The sequence below is a fragment of the Ranitomeya imitator genome, chromosome 1 (genome assembly GCF_032444005.1).
Source record: "Ranitomeya imitator isolate aRanImi1 chromosome 1, aRanImi1.pri, whole genome shotgun sequence".
Classification (NCBI taxonomy): domain Eukaryota; kingdom Metazoa; phylum Chordata; class Amphibia; order Anura; family Dendrobatidae; genus Ranitomeya; species Ranitomeya imitator.
This window is the reverse complement of record NC_091282.1, coordinates 781,401,977-781,419,188: the sequence shown is the minus strand read 5'-3', so window position 1 is coordinate 781,419,188 and position 17,212 is coordinate 781,401,977. Positions and strand designations below refer to the sequence as shown.

Sequence of the window (17,212 nt, the reverse complement as noted above, 5' to 3'; positions counted from 1 at the left end):
ACACTAACCCCCGACACACTGCGATCAAACACGATCGCAGTGTTCCGGCGGTATAGGGAAGCATCGCGCAGGGAGGGGGCTCCATGCGTGCTTCCCTGAGACCCTCGGAGCAACGCGATGTGATCGCGTTGCTCTGAGGGTCTCCTACCTTCTTTTCCCTGCAGGCCCCGGATCCAAAATGGCCGCGGGGCTGCATCCGGGTTCTGCAGGGAGGTGGATTACCAAGCGCCTGCTCAGAGCAAGCGCCGGCAAGCCTCCCTGGTTTGCCTGTGTGATCGTTGATCTGACACAGTGCTCTGCAAAGTGTCAGATCAGCGATCTGACCTTATAACATGATGCCCAACCTGGGGCAATGTTATAAAGTAAAAAAAATAAATATTTAGTTGTGTAAAAAAAAAAAACCTAAATAAAGAAAAAAATATATATATTATTCCCATAAATACATTTCTTTATCTAAATAAAAAAACAACAATAAAAGTACACATATTTAGTATTGCCGTGTCCGTAACGACCCGACCTATAAAACTGTCCCACTAGTTAACCCCTTCAGTGAACACCGTAAAAAAAAGAGGCAAAAAACAAAGCTTTATCATACTGCTGAACAAAAAGTGAAATAGCATGCGATCAAAAAGACGGATATAAGTAACCATGTTACCACTGAAAACGTCATCTTGTCCCGCAAAAAACGAGCCACCATACAGCGTCATCAGCGAAAAAATAAAAAAGTTATAGTCCTCAGAATAAAGCGATGCAAAAATAATTATTTTTTCTGTAAAATAGTTTTTATCATATAAAAGCGCCAAAACATAAAAAAATGATATAAATGAGGTATCGCTGTAATCGTACTGACCCGAAGAATAAAACTGCTTTATCAATTTTACCAAACGCGGAATGGTATAAACGCCCTCCCCACCCCCCAAAAAGAAATTCATGTATAGCTAGTTTTTGGTCATACAGCCTCAAAAAAATCGGAATAAAAAGAGATAAAAAAGTCACGTGCCCGAAAATGACACCAATAAAAACGTCAACTCGTCCCGCAAAAAACAAGACCTCACATGACTCTGTGGACCAAAATATGGAAAAATTATAGCTCTCAAAATGTGGTAACGCAAAAAATATTTTTTGCAATAAAAAGCGTCTTTTAGTGTGTGACAGCTGCCAGTCATAAAAATCCGCTAAAAAAACCCGCTATAAAAGTAAATCAAACCCCCCTTCATCACCCCCTTAGTTAGGGAAAAATAAAAAAAATTAAAAAATGTATTTATTTCCATTTTCCCATTAGGGTTAGGGCTAGGGTTGGGATTACATTTACGGTTGGGATTAGGGTTAGGGGTGTGTCAGGGTTAGAGGTGTGGTTACGGTTATGGTTGGGATTAGGGGTGTGTTGGAGTTGGGGTTGTGGTTGGTATTAGGGTTAGCGGTGTGTTTGGGTTAGGTTTTTAGTTATAATTGGGGGGTTTCCACTGTTTAGGCACATCAGGGCTCTCCAAACGCTAACCACTATCATGAAGTACAATATGTCTCGAGAAACCAATGTCAGAATCAGTGGGATCCGTTGAAGCGTTAGCAATACATGGAGCCGCACGCTCCGCTCTGGAGTGCCTGCGTCAGAGCTTAGTTTTCACATGCGAGACACGGATGAGTTTCTCGCAAATGGAAACAAGCCCATAACCTCATAAAGGGACAGCGGTCAGAATTGTAAAAATTGGCCCGGTCATTATCGTGCACAGGTACGGACTGGGGCTGAAATTCAGCCCTGGCATTTGAAACCACACAGACCCATGTTGTCCTCGCCCCCAAGAACCAGATGGGATATATTACTAATATTACCCTGGATGGAGGAAAGAAAGATTTACTACATGACCAATATTTCTATTTATACCTGTGTCCTGCTGGGGTAAGTGACGGAGTCAGTGACTTTGTGCTTCATCACAACTGTTAAAGGGACACTGTCACCTGAATTTGGAGGGAACAATCTTCAGCCATAGAGGCGGGGTTTTGGGGATTTTGATTCACCCTTTCCTTACTCGCTGGCTGCAATATTGAAGTTCATTCTCTGTCCTCCGTAGTACATGCCTGCACAAGGCAATCTTGCCTTGCGCAGGCGTGTACTATGGAGGACAGAGAATGAACTTCAATCCAATATTGCAGCCAGCGGGTAAGGAAAGGGTGAATCAAACACCCAAAAACCCCGCCTCCATGGCAGAAAATTGTTCCCTCCAAATTTAGGTGACAGTGTCCCTTTAAGGCTACTTTCACACTAGCGTTAACTGCAATCCGTCACAATGCGTCGTTTTGCAGAAAAAACGCATCCTGCAAAAGTGCTTGCAGGATGTGTTTTTTCCCCATAGACTTGTATTGATGCATTGCGACGGATGCGTCGTGCTTTGGCGGACCATCGGGAGCAAAAATGCTACATGTAACGTTTTTTGCTCCTGACAGACCGCTTTTTCCGACATGCGCGGCCGGAACTCCGCCCCCACCTCCCCGCACCTCACAATGGGGCAGCGGATGCGCCGGAGAAATGCAGCCGTTGTGCAGTGCGTTAAACGCTAGCGTCGGAATCTCTGCCCGACGCATTGCGACGGGGAGATTCCGACGCTAGTGTGAAAGTAGCCTAACAGTATGGGTGTCCTGAGAACATCGATTCTGTTAACACTGTAGCAGACAAAGCACCACAACCAGACCGGCCCTGATCGTGCAAACCACCCTCGGGGCTTAAGGGGTTAAATTGAGCGCAGTTACTTAGTGGTCATCCTCCAGGTCCCATTACTGACATACGACCCTCAGAATATGACCCCAATTGAAACGGAGGGGGGAAGGTTCATCGTCTATGAAGTTCTCCCGCCCGCCACAGCTTTTCTAGGGAGTGGGACCCCCGATAATGAAAACACAAAATTGATGAGTCAGGGTCACGCGCATCCAGGAGCACATGACTCATGGGCGGGATTTTTTATGGGATAACAGGTGTGTGATTGGCTGTTCCCGCTGGTCGGTTGCCTTCGGTATTCCCGCTTGAGGATTGGTCTCCTGAGCTGTCAGTGTGTGTACGCCCCGCCCCCTGTTGTGTATAGAGCTGAGGTATAGATACTGCAGACATCAAATTACAGTGTGACCGCAGCGCGACCGGAGCAGGTAACGAACGCGGGGGAGAGGGACACTGTGTGTATGGTGTCATGCGGTTATCTCTGTACAGACCCTTATCAGCCTGTGGGTCTGGGGAGCAGCCCCAGTATAGCACCGGGGATGGGGGGGGTGATGGCTCCCTGCCCTCCTCCTGTCACTGCCTGGGGGGTGATGGCTCCCTGCTCTCCTCCTGTCACTGCTTGGGGGGGGGGGTGATGGCTCCCTGCTCCTGGGGGGGGGGGTGATGGCTCCCTGCTCTCCTCCTGTCACTGCCTGGGGGGGGGGGGAGGGGGGTGATGGCTCCCTGCTCTCCTCCTGTCACTGCCTGGGGGGGGGAGGGGGGTGATGGCTCCCTGCTCTCCTCCTGTCACTGCCTGGGGGGGGGGAGGGGGGTGATGGCTCCCTGCTCTCCTCCTGTCACTGCCTGGGGAGGGAGGGGGGGTGATGGCTCCCTGCTCTCCTCCTGTCACTGCCTGGGGGGGGGGGAGGGGGGGTGATGGCTCCCTGCTCTCCTCCTGTCACTGCCTGGGGGGGGGGGGAGGGGGGGTGATGGCTCCCTGCTCTCCTCCTGTCACTGCCTGGGGGGGGGGGGAGGGGGGGTGATGGCTCCCTGCTCTCCTCCTGTCACTGCCTGGGGGGGGGGGGAGGGGGGGGTGATGGCTCCCTGCTCTCCTCCTGTCACTGCCTGGGGGGGGGGGGAGGGGGGGTGATGGCTCCCTGCTCTCCTCCTGTCACTGCCTGGGGGGGGGGGGGAGGGGGGGGTGATGGCTCCCTGCTCTCCTCCTGTCACTGCCTGGGGGGGGGGGAGGGGGGGTGATGGCTCCCTGCTCTCCTCCTGTCACTGCCTGGGGGGGGGGGGAGGGGGGGTGATGGCTCCCTGCTCTCCTCCTGTCACTGCCTGGGGGGGGGGGGGGGAGGGGGGGTGATGGCTCCCTGCTCTCCTCCTGTCACTGCCTGGGGGGGGAGGGGGGGTGATGGCTCCCTGCTCTCCTCCTGTCACTGCCTGGGGGGGGAGGGGGGGGTGATGGCTCCCTGCTCTCCTCCTGTCACTGCCTGGGGGGGGAGGGGGGGTGATGGCTCCCTGCTCTCCTCCTGTCACTGCCTGGGGGGGGAGGGGGGGTGATGGCTCCCTGCTCTCCTCCTGTCACTGCCTGGGGGGGGAGGGGGGGTGATGGCTCCCTGCTCTCCTCCTGTCACTGCCTGGGGGGGGGAGGGGGGGTGATGGCTCCCTGCTCTCCTCCTGTCACTGCCTGGGGGGGGAGGGGGGGTGATGGCTCCCTGCTCTCCTCCTGTCACTGCCTGGGGGGGGAGGGGGGGTGATGGCTCCCTGCTCTCCTCCTGTCACTGCCTGGGGGGGGAGGGGGGGTGATGGCTCCCTGCTCTCCTCCTGTCACTGCCTGGGGGGGGAGGGGGGGTGATGGCTCCCTGCTCTCCTCCTGTCACTGCCTGGGGGGGGAGGGGGGGTGATGGCTCCCTGCTCTCCTCCTGTCACTGCCTGGGGGGGGAGGGGGGGTGATGGCTCCCTGCTCTCCTCCTGTCACTGCTTGGGGGGGGGTGATGGCTCCCTGCTCCTGGGGGGGGGGGGGGGTGATGGCTCCCTGCTCTCCTCCTGTCACTGCCTGGGGGGGATTGCTCCCCACTCTTATCCTGGGGGGGGGGGGTGATGGCTGGCTCTCTGCTGTCGGTGGTTGGCACGGTGTCAGTTTCCGCGGTAATTTTCATATCTCGGCGATGAGTAGGTTCTTCTGTCACCCTTTATCTGGGACATCATTCCTGCAGAACAGGTCCTGCGGCGGCTCTGCACAGTTAGATCAGGAATCTGCCGTGTCCCTGATGTTTGGTGTCTCTGTGGCTGCTGGATTTCACCGTGGCTATAATGTACACTTATTTTACTTTTTCCATGAGATTTCCCCACACTTGTAAAATCTGCTCTTCTCATTCCCCACTCCCTCCCTGGCGGCTTCTCTCCTCTTAAGATTTGTTCACTGCACTTTCTTCTGTTATCACAGATTAATCATTTCTGTCTTAAGTGGAAATTCCTGCAGGTTCTCCCCTGACCGCTGTGTCCCAACATACAGGATTCTGCGTCATGCCTTACCTTCTGAAAGTCCATCTGAACAAGCAGAGCTGCAGTGTAAAGCAGTGATGCATTTGTTGACACAATGCATACAGCTGATGCAGCGACATAGACGCCCCTGTGGTGGGGGGTCCCATCCTCATGATTTCCCTTCCCCGGGAAGTCCGGCTGGGTCATCTGTCAGGAAGGCTGCTGGTGTGTATGCCCTTATTGTCCTGTGCTCTTCTATCAGGGCCGTCCAGTAATCCTCCCCCGCCATACCGTGCTGTTCTATAGAAGGTGTCCAGTAATCCTCCCCCGCCATACCGTGCTGTTCTATAGAAGGTGTCCAGTAATCCTCCCCCGCCATACCGTGCTGTTCTATAGAAGGTGTCCAGTAATCCTCCCCCGCCATACCGTGCTGTTCTATAGAAGGTGTCCAGTAATCCTCCCCCGCCATACCGTGCTGTTCTATAGAAGGTGTCCAGTAATCCTCCCCCGCCATACCGTGCTGTTCTATAGAAGGTGTCCAGTAATCCTCCCCCGCCATACCGTGCTGTTCTATAGAAGGTGTCCAGTAATCCTCCCCCGCCATACCGTGCTGTTCTATAGAAGGTGTCCAGTAATCCTCCCCCGCCATACCGTGCTGTTCCATAGGTGTCCAGTAATCCGCCGCCGTACCACACTTCTATACGGGGCTGTCCAGTAATAGATGTATATCGTGCTTTTCTATGAGTAATCCAGTAATAGATCTATCCTGCCGCCATACCGCGCTCTTCTCTAGGAGTAATACAGTATTGGTTGTATACTGCTGCCATACTGCGTTCTATATGGGGGGATGGATGTATACCACAGGTTAAACTGGGGTGGTGTTTTTTTTTGTTTGTTTTTTTTCTCGCCCTCTCCCTTCTGGCCTCCACAACTTGTGCTGCCTGCGTCACATCCACAGACACAATGTGATCTCTGACCACGAAACGCCATGTGACCTGAGTCTATTCCTTGTGACCGTCCACATGACAGCCCACAAATGATGAGGATAAATGATCCTCGGGGTCCAGGGCTGGAGCTGTTTAGTCTGTGACCGGCCATTAACCTAGTGTTGTCTCCTCCGCAGGTTCACCATGGTTCCCACAACTCTTTTGCTGTTTTGCCTCGTGGCTCTGTCCACGGCGATGCCCATCGAGGATCCTGAAGATGATGGCAAACACTGGGTAATCCTGGTGGCCGGCTCCAATGGCTGGTACAACTACAGGCATCAGGTGGTTATGCCCCACACCCTCCTTTGGTACTGTCACATGCCAGTGGCATCATACTTTGGGTTATGGCAGCATTCCTGCCACGTCATGACATTTTACTCTGCTTGAAGGATTTTTACTTTGCGTTCCATAATTAACGCTCTAGATCTCTGCTTGCTGTCCGTGTTATTTTCCATGCATTCGCTGCTATGTTTGCTCCCGAGTTGTTACTGACACGACTTGGCCTCACAATGACTTTTCCTTCTCATATTCCTGCAGGCGGATCTGTGCCATGCTTATCAAATAGTGAAGAAGAACGGCATCCCCGACGAGCAGATCGTGGTCATGATGTACGATGACATTGCCGACAATGAGGAGTAAGTGTGAATCCCATTGTGCTGCCATGCTCGGCGCGCTGTCCGTAAAGTGCATACGGCACCGCTTCACAAGCCTGTTTATGTTCTTGTCTTTTGCAGAAACCCGACCAAAGGCATCATCATCAACAGACCCAATGGGTCAGACGTGTACGCTGGGGTGCCGAAGGACTATACCGGGGAGGTAGGGGATGAGGGTGACGCTGTAGATTTAGGCTGTTCTGCTCCAGGAACCAATAATGATTTTCAGTCTTCTTTCCTGGCTCTAGGATGTCACCCCAGCAAACTTCCTGGCTGTCCTGAAAGGTGACTCAAAGGCAGTGAAAGGGAAAGGATCCGGGAAAGTCATTCAGAGGTTTGCTGATTGCTAGTAGGCTGTTATATCCCAGAGCAAACATGGATGTCCTGATAACGATTGCCCCAGTGTGAGGGGATTATGTCTATGGCTAGCTCCACATTGACCTTGCAAATACCTGGCCTAAAGGTACCGTCACACTAAGCGACGCTGCAGCGATACCGACAACGATCCGGATCGCTGCAGCGTCGCTGTTTGGTCGCTGGAGAGCTGTCACACAGACAGCTCTCCAGCGACCAACGATCCCGAGGTCCCCGGTATCCAGGGTAAACATCGGGTTACTAAGCTCAGGGCCGCGCTTAGTAACCCGATGTTTACCCTGGTTACCATCGTTAAAGTAAAAAAAACAACCACTACATACTTACCTACCGCTGTCTGTCCCCGGCGCTCTGCTTCTCTGCTCTGGCTGTGAGCGCCGGGCAGCCGGAAAGCAGAGAGGTGACGTCACCGCTCTGCTTTCCGGCCGCTGTGCTCACAGCCAGAGCAGAGAAGCCCAGCGCCAGGGACAGACAGCGGTAGGTAAGTATGTAGTGGTTGTTTTTTTACTTTAACGATGGTAACCAGGGTAAACATCGGGTTACTAAGCGCGGCCCTGCGCTTAGTTACCCGATGTTTACCCTGGTTACCAGCGAAGACATCGCTGAATCGGTGTCACACACGCCGATTCAGCGATGTCAGCGGGAGATCCAGCGACGAAACAAAGTTCTGGACTTTCTTCCCCGACCAGCGATATCACAGCAGGGGCCTGATCGCTGCTGCCTGTCACACTGGACGATATCGCTAGCCAGGACGCTGCAACGTCACGGATCGCTAGCGATATCGTCTACCTTTAACCTGGTGTCTACAGGGGCTGAGCATGAACACGAGACTCTGGATTTTGTGTATGTTTCAAGGAGATGAGCAGTGTTGCTTCTGCTTACTCCCCCACCCCACAGTGATTGACTAGGGGAGTGTGAGTGGTTTGTGGCCATTTATCTGCGGGTTATTGTATCACTGCTGATAAGATGCATTATCCCACCAGATCAGATACTGACTCATATATTCTATCCTGTCTTTTAGTGGCCCGAATGATCATGTGTTTGTCTACTTCACTGACCACGGAGCCCCGGGACTGCTGGCTTTCCCCAATGATGATGTAAGAGACCTTTCCATCCCTGATGCTCTCTGCTCTGTCAACTCATTGCCCCGACTCTTGGTCATCTCTCTGTTCTTGCTGAACTCAGCTCTTTTCTTACTGCTTTCGAAGGTGTCCTTGCTGGCTCCGCCCTAGTTTGCCTCTCTGCTCTGTCCTTGCTGCCCCCCCTTGCTTTTGGTCACTGCTCTGTTCTTGCTGCTTTCTACTTTGTCCTTGCTGCCCCCCTGCTCTAGTTTGCCTCTGCTCTGTCCTCTCTGCCCCCACTATCTTTTCTCCAATTCTCAGTGTTCCCTTCCTTCTCTCGGTCCTTGCTGGGTTGAGTCTTATGCAGTAGTTATTTTTATGTATCTGGTATCTAGATGTAGAGAAGAGCAGAAATTAAACTAGAAAGAATTATCAGAGTATCTGCGTTTATTAACTCTTTATTGCTCACTATGGAACGTGCAAATCAGAAATCTAGGATTCTGCTGCAAGGAGACTGCTGACCCACTGAGGATTTTTTGCCCTTGGTCAAACATCACCTCTATCTCCTCTGTTCAGAAAATGTCAGACGTTCTTTATAATAATTTTTCTGATTTGTTGCTTTGAGCTTGGGGAATAATGCCTTATATACAAGTGACTTGATTCTGCTGCATTAAGTGATATATAGCGTACGTGTATAACCAGTGTTTTCTTTTGCAGCTGCATGTTGAAGATCTGAATGCAACCATTAAGTACATGTACGAAAACAAGAAATACAAACGGGTAAGCGCATTCCTGGTGCTGATGTTTGCCCCAGATTTATGCCGGTTGTACATCAAGGGTTAACCATAGTGCAGCTTAACACAGGGTGATCCTACCACTGTCTGGATGGGGACAAAAGTGTTGTACAGAAAAGAAAAAAAAAAAAAAAAAATATATATATATATATATATATATATATATATATATATATATATATATATATATATATATATATATATATATATATATATATATATATATATATATATTAGTGTGTGTGTGTGTCCAGTGATCATGATGTGGTGTCTTGTCTTTTCTCCTGCAGATGGTTCTCTATATTGAGGCCTGTGAGTCCGGCTCCATGATGAACCATCTCCCAAGCACTATTAATGGTAGGTACGGTTGGGGAATGGAGGGGAGTAAGTTTTTGGCCGCAATCTGATTGGCTGTTCTTATGAATGCACTATAGTCAATTTATCAGTCCGTGATTTAGATGTACTTTTTAACCCCTTAACGACCGCCGATACACCTTTTAATGGCGGCAGTTAAGGGTACTTAAACCACAAAAAAGTGAATAGCGCCCCCCAGAGTCGGATTTTCTCTGGGGTCTCGGTTGCCGGGGGTAGCCAAGACCCCAGAAAACATGATTCGGGGTTTTTTTTACCGACAAAGAACATGATTGGGGTCGGTCTTTACCGACCCCCGTTTTGCGATTGCCGGTAATTAACTGTTTACTGGCGGACGCAAAAAAAAAAAAAAAAAAAAAAGCAATGTGTCATTCTCTGTGTGATGTGATCGCACAACAGAGGACAGAGAAATAGGGCGATTCGGGGACCCTGTTATACTTACCGGTGTCCCTGGGTCCTCCTGCGTCCCCTCCTGGCCGCCGGCTTCTTCATCCAGTAAGAAAATGGCGGACGCATGCGCAGTGTGCCTGCCATGATCGGCCGGCCGGAGGAGTTGGGCTAAAGCTAGGGTTAGGGTTGGGGCTAAAGTTAGGGTTAGAGTTGGGATTAGGGTTTGGATTAGGTTTAGATTTGGGATTAGGGTTAAGGTTAGGGTTGGGATTAGGTTTAGGGGTGTATTGGGATTAGGGTTAGGTTTGAGGTTAGGGTTGAGATTAGGATTAGGGGTGTGTTGGATTTAGGGTTATGGTTAGGGTTGGGATTATTGTTAGGGTTGTGATTAGGATTATGGATCGGGTTGGGTTAGGGCTAGGGGTGTGGGTTAGGGTTGGAGTTAGAATATTGGGGGGTTTCCACTGATTAGGTACATCAGGGGGTCTCCAAACGCCACAGCCAATTTTGTGCTCAAAAAGGTCCAATTTCTCCTGTTACTCATATGAAAATAAAAACTTGGGGGCTAAAAAATCTTTTTTGTGGAAAAAAAAAATATTTTTTATTTTCACGAGTCTATATTATAAACTTCTGTTTAGCACTTGGGCATATAACGTTCTCACCACACATCTAGATACGTTCCTTGGGGGGTCTAGTTTCCAAAACGGGGTCACTTGTGGGGGGTTACTACTGTTTAGGTACATCAGGGGCTCTGCAAACGCAACATAACGCCCACAGACCATTCAATCAAAGTCTGCATACCAATACGGCGCTCCTTCCCTTCCGAGCTCTGCCGTGCGCCCAAACAGTGGTTCCCCCCCACATATGGGGTATCAGCCTACTCAGCATAAATTGCACGATAAATTTTGGGGTTCCAATTTCTCATGTTACCCTTGTGAAAGTAAAAATTTGGGGGTGAAAAGATCATTTTTGTGGAAAAAAGGTTTGATTTTTTTTTTTTTATTTTCATTATAAACTTCTGTGAAGCAGTTGGGGGTTCAAAGTGCTCACCACACATCTAGATAAGTTCCTTAAGGGGTCTAGTTTCCAAAATGGGGTCACTTGTGGAGCGTTTCCACTGTTTAGACACATCAGGGGCTCTCTAAACGCGACATGGCATCCGATCTCAATTCCAGCCAATTCTACATTGAAGTCAAACGGCGCTCCTTCTCTTCCAAGCCCCGCGGTGCGCCCAAACAGTGGTTTACCCCCACATATGTGGTATCGGCGTATTCGGGAGAAATTGCACAACAAAATTTATGGTTAAATTTCTGTTTTTACACTTGTGAAGAAAAAAAAAATGGTTCTGAAGTAAAATGTTTGCAAAAAAAAGTTAAATGTTCATTTTTTCCTTCCACATTGTTTCAGTTCCTGTGAAGCACGTAAAGGGTTAATAAACTTCTTGAATGTGGTTTTGAGAACCTTGAGAGGAGGAGTTTTTAGAATGGTGTTACACTTGGTTATTTTCCATCATATAGACCCCTCAAAATGATTTCAAATGTGATGTGTTCCCTAAATAAAAAAAAAAAAAAATGGTGTTGTAAAAATGAGAAATTGCTGGTCAACTTTTAACCCTTAACTCCCTAACAAATTTTGTTTCCAAAATTGTGCTGATGTAAAGTAGACGTGTGGGAAATGTTATTTAGGCTACTTTCACACTAGCGTTAACTGCAATCCTTCACAATGCGTCGTTTTGCAGAAAAACCGCATCCTGCAAAAGTGCTTGCAGGACGCGTTTTTTTCCCATAGACTTGTATTGACGACGCATTGCGACGGATTGCCACACGTCGCATCCGTCGTGTGACGGATGCGTCGTGCTTTGGCGGACCGTCGGCACAAACTCTACATGTAACGTTTTTTGCTGCCGACAGACTGCTTTTTCCGACCGCGCATGTGCGGGACGGAACTCCTCCCCCACCTCCCCGCACCTCACAATGGGGCAGCGGATGCAATGAAAATCTGCATCCGCTGCACCCGTTGTGCAGCGCTTACAACGCTAGCGTCGGTAACCTCGGCCCGACGCTAGTGTGAAAGAAGCCTTATTAACTATTTTTGTGACATATCTCTGATTTAAGGGCATAAAAATACAAAGTTTGAAAATTGCAAAAATTAAATTATTTTTTTTTGCCATATTTCCGTTTTTTTCATAAATCGCAAGTAATATCGAAGAAATGTTACCACTAACATGAGGTACAATATGTTACGAAAAAATCAATCTCTGAATCAGTGGGATCCGTTGAAGCGTTCCAGAGTTATAACCTCATAAAGTGACAGTGGTCAGAATTGTAAAAATTGGCTCTGTCATTAAGTACCAAATTGGCTCTGTCACTAAGGGGTTAAAGCAGCATCCCTATCCAATTACAAGTGGTTTATCTGATAGTCCGGCACCTGGGAGCGTTTGGTGTAGTCTGTGGTTGGTCAGATTACAATGGAGTCCTGAGTGTGAGACCCAAAAAGCGGTGCATCGGGGTGCCATTGTGATCTTTAGGGGCCAGCTAAATGTGTGTATTCGATAAAACAGAGTCAAAAGATCCAATAATTTCCCTTGTAGTCCTGAAGGTGCCGGAGTATTGAAATGTTGCTGTGGTGGTTCGTTTGCCTATTGCATCTCTTCCCCACCCTGTAACTACACCCATCGCCCTCAGCACAGCTGGCAGTAGCTCGTGACAGTCCATCATCATCACTCATACATCACAGATGCAGAAGTGAAACTGGTGCAGGATCGTGTGGGGTGGCCTATGTTTGTAGCTGTCGCCTGTCATGTCCGGCGCTGAGCGATCATGTGATCGGCTGCGTACGTTCCAGAAATCAGACTGGTTGATCATTGAAGAAAATTCCTCTGATGCATCAACAAAATAAAAAGTGCTGGATCATCAGACATTAAGGACTACAGGGTGTTTGTAATTTTATTTATTTTCATCCTCCATCTAATAAACTATTTCATTGTGTATTTCCAGTCTACGCCACCACAGCTGCCAATCCTCACGAGTCGTCGTACGCCTGCTACTACGACGCAGAGAGAGATACCTACCTGGGCGATCAGTACAGCGTCAGCTGGATGGAGGACTCCGATGTGGTGAGCCGTACTAGCCTGAATGTTTAGTAAAACTAACCGCACCTCAGGTCTTCTTACCAATATTGACGCTGGGCATTAACTGGCGGAAACCCTGCAAGAGCCAATCAAAATGGGTATTCCTGGGCTAAATGCTTCTGCTGAATACAGTCTTAGCAATATTCATTAGTGCTCAGGTTTTGTTTTTCTTTATTTGTTTTTTTTTTTTTTTTTTTTTTTTTTTTGCTCAACTCCAAAGGATTAATTTTAAGTATTCTGGTGAAACCTGCTGCTTCAACCCGGGCATCACACACACACACACACACACACACACACACACACACACACACACACACACACACACACACACACACACACACACACACACACACACACACACTGTATTTGATATTCCGTAGAGGCCTAGAAGCTGCTTAGTCTGATCGCTTGTTATATATGGCAGTGCTGATGCCCTGCAATACATAGTTGAAACTGCGAACTGCTATGAATGCTGGCCACAGGCTGCCGTTCACAGGAGATTCATAATGCCAGGCAGAGGGGTCATCTGCAAACCCCCAGCCTTCATGACAACCCATCAGTGTCTCACAATCGTATCATGGATGCGCTGATGGGAGCATGGAATTATGCACCCTCTCCCCCACCGAGATCCACTCCAAACACGGCTGTTGGAGGCACCTAATGGCGGATTAAATCAGTCATCATGTGCAGGGAGGAAATCCAGGCTCTTACATTTCAGAGCTTTTTGGTTCACATTACTCACCTGGAAAGCTGCTATGAACATTCAGGGCTGAGCTCAGGTTTTGCACGGCTGCCTCTCACATGGAATTATCCATGCCGTAGTTCACTAACATTTCTAGCCCATGTCTCCAGCGGTTGTGATCAGGTTTTCTTTTATGGCAGGCGCTGTGATCCCTCCCAGGGTAGGTAACTCTGCCCTATCTCTTCTCTCCTCTTTCTCTGCGTTCTGGGGTCAGCAGCCTCACAAGGCATGACCTTATCTAGCTGCTCGTAGATGCTTCATGGCTGCTTCCTCCTAGTATGACCTCCTTTCACAAGCTACTCTGCTCCATCCCAGATTTCTTCCTCTGTTTTAACTCTGTGGCTGTTGTCGGCGAGGAGGTTCTGAGGTTTAAAGGGTCTGACTTGGTTGGCCAGACCATGCCAAGGTTTGTCACCTGACCTGGAGGTTCTAGTTTGGTTTGATTGTAAGGATTTCCATCTCTATTGGGTCCATTAATTTCTGCGATTCTTCTTTCTTTGCTTCTTCAGTTTGGTATAGATATAAGCCTCGTCCTCGCCTCCTTTTTAAAAGGCACAGGTTTCTTCCTCTCAGCATACGGTAGCTTTTCACAAACAGATTAAGACCTTAGTTTCCGGGGTTGGTTATTACGCCCCTCCTTATAGGTATTGGGGGAGTCTTGGGACCTTCAACTTGTCCTGTGTCTGGCCTAGGAGTCTCTCTTCGAGCATCTCCAAGTTTCCTTTAATGGAATGTTGCCTTTTCTGGTGGACATAACCTCTATATGCCGGGTGTCTGAGCTCGCTGCTCTTTCCTGCAGGTCTCAATCAGGACAATGAGTTGTGCCCTGTAAATTTTCTTCTAAAGAGATGGCTTTAGCTTCCACATCGATGGGGGAAATCATCCTTCCCTCATTTTTCTAATTTCAGGATCATTCCCGGGATCGTGTGTTTATTTATTTTTTTTTTTAATTATTCCCCCCAACCAGATATAGTGACGCATCAGGCCTGAAGAAAAATTGAAAAAAATTGGGAGTCCGGCTCAACAGGACTGGATTTTCCTTTTCTTTGTCTTTTTCAAAAGAAAATATGGTGCATACAAAAGAAAAATTTACATGGTCGACATGACCCAGTCGACCCGTTTCGTGATCTACCCTATGGCGTCTGCAAATGTAGGCTTGGGCGTAGGGTTCTGGGATCCACATGGTCAATTCCCCCTCCCTCCTCTCCTTGGGAATAGCTCTAGAACAGCCTGCAATCCTGTGTCCTTCAATCCTTTTAATGTTTGTTCTCACTTTCCAGCAGTTTTTTTTTTTTGTTCTATACATTTGGGGTACACAGCTCCCACCCTATTCCATGTTTTCCTGGCTGCAAACAAGTTCTTATTGTCAGGGGGCCTGTGTGTGTGTGGTTGTGTGTGTTTTGTTATTGTTTTTTGTAATTATACATATATACACACACACACACACACACACACACACACACACACACACACACACACACACACACACACACACACACACACACACACACACACACACACACACACACACACACCATGGACTTTACCCCCCACAATGGATCTGCCCCATCCACCTTCCCTACAGCTCCTACCCAACATCCCCACAGTCCCTATCCCTATTGCCTTTATACACTTGCTTTGGCAAAACTGATGTGTATTTGGTCCTGCCAATAAAGCTTCTTTGAATCTTGAATATATATATATATATATATATATATAACACGTTCACACAGCAACAACGGGGTGAGTGCCGCAGACTTTTCTGTTTATATATATATATATATATATATATATATATATATATATATATATATATATATATATATATATATATATATATATATATATATATATATATATACTAGCTGAAGAGCCCGGCGTTGCCTGGGCATAGTAAATATCTGTGGTTAGTTATAGCACCTCACTTCTCTTATTTTCCCATCACGCCTTTCATTTTCCCATCACATCTTTCATTTTCCCCCTACATTTCTCATTTTCTCCCTCACACCTCTCATTTTCTCCCTCACACCTCTTATTTTCCCCCTCACACCTCTCATTCCCCCCTAACACTTGTCATTTCGACCTCACATCTGTCATTTTCCGATCACTCCACTATTTTCTCTCACTCCTCTCATTTTGCACTCATATCTTTTCATTTTCACCTCACACCTCTCATTTTAACCTCAGTATATACATGTTTGTCATCTCCCTTATATATAGTATACACCTGTATGTCGTCTCCTGTATATAGTATATACCTGTATGTCATCTCCTATATATAGTATATACCTGTATGTCATCTCCTCCTGTATATAGTATATACCTGTGTCATCTCCTCCTGTATATACCTGTGTCATCTCCTCCTATATATAGTATATACCTGTATGTCATCTCCTCCTATATATAGCATATACCTGTATGTCATCTCCTCCTATATATAGCATATACCTGTATGTCATCTCCTCCTGTATATAGTATATACCTATAGCTCAGCTGCTCCTGTATATAGTATATACCTGTGTCATCTCCTCCTGTATATAGTATATACCTGTATGTCATCTCCTCCTGTATATAGTATATACCTGTGTCATCTCCTCCTATATATAGTATATACCTGTATGTCATCTCCTCCTGTATATAGTATATACCTGTATGTCATCTCCTCCTATATATAGCATATACCTGTATGTCATCTCCTCCTGTATATAGTATATACCTATAGCTCAGCTGCTCCTGTATATAGTATATACCTGTGTCATCTCCTCCTGTATATAGTATATACCTGAACGTCATCTCCTCTATATAGTATATACCTGTGTGTCATCTCTCATGTATATAGTATATATCTGTGTGTCATCTCCTCCTGTATTAGACCTCGTTCACATGTTATTTGGTCAGTATTTTTACCTCAGTATTTGTAAGCTAAATTGGCAGCCTGATAAATCCCCAGCCGACAGGAAGCCCTCCCCCCTGGCAGTATATATTAGCTCACACATACACATAATAGACAGATCATGTGACTGACAGCTGCCGTATTTCCTATATGGTACATTTGTTGCTCTTGTAGTTTGTCTGCTTATTAATCAGATTTTTATTTTTGAAGGATAATATCAGACTTGTGTGTGTTTTAGGGCGAGTTTCGTTTGTCAAGTTGTGTGTGTTGAGTTGCGTGTGGCGACATGCATGTAGCGACTTTTGTGAGATGAGTTGTGTGGCGACATTCGTGTAGCAACTTTTTGTGTGTCGAGTTGCATGTGACAGGTTAGTGTAGCAAGTTGTGTGCAGCAAATTTTGCGCATGGCGAGTTTTATGTGCGGTGTGTTTTGAGTATGTGCAAGTTTTGAGTGAGGCAACTTTTGCATGTGTTGCAACTTTTGTGCATGTAGCAATTTTTCCGCGGGTGCAAGTTTTGCGTGTGGCGAGTTTTCCATGAGGTGAGTTTTGCACGTGTGGCGAGTTTTGCGTGAGCCTAGTTTTGCATGTGGCGAGTTTTGAGCGGCGACTTTTGTTTCGACTTTTATGTGGCGAGGTTGGTGTAT

General features: G+C 47.7%; 1 protein-coding gene across 1 annotated transcript in view; it reads left to right on the top strand.

Moving 5' to 3' along the window:
* The first annotated feature begins 2,998 nt into the window (after positions 1 to 2,998).
* The window catches only part of LGMN (legumain), a 47,926-nt gene continuing 33,712 nt past the window's right edge, over positions 2,999 to 17,212 (top strand). Inside the window, exons 1-9 of the mRNA XM_069737004.1 lie at positions 2,999 to 3,135; positions 6,297 to 6,441; positions 6,697 to 6,794; positions 6,894 to 6,975; positions 7,061 to 7,146; positions 8,206 to 8,281; positions 8,963 to 9,025; positions 9,330 to 9,396; positions 12,798 to 12,916. Coding sequence (XP_069593105.1) covers positions 6,304 to 6,441; positions 6,697 to 6,794; positions 6,894 to 6,975; positions 7,061 to 7,146; positions 8,206 to 8,281; positions 8,963 to 9,025; positions 9,330 to 9,396; positions 12,798 to 12,916 — 729 coding nt within the window. The 5' untranslated portion in view covers positions 2,999 to 3,135; positions 6,297 to 6,303. The remainder of the gene's footprint in view (positions 3,136 to 6,296; positions 6,442 to 6,696; positions 6,795 to 6,893; positions 6,976 to 7,060; positions 7,147 to 8,205; positions 8,282 to 8,962; positions 9,026 to 9,329; positions 9,397 to 12,797; positions 12,917 to 17,212) is intronic.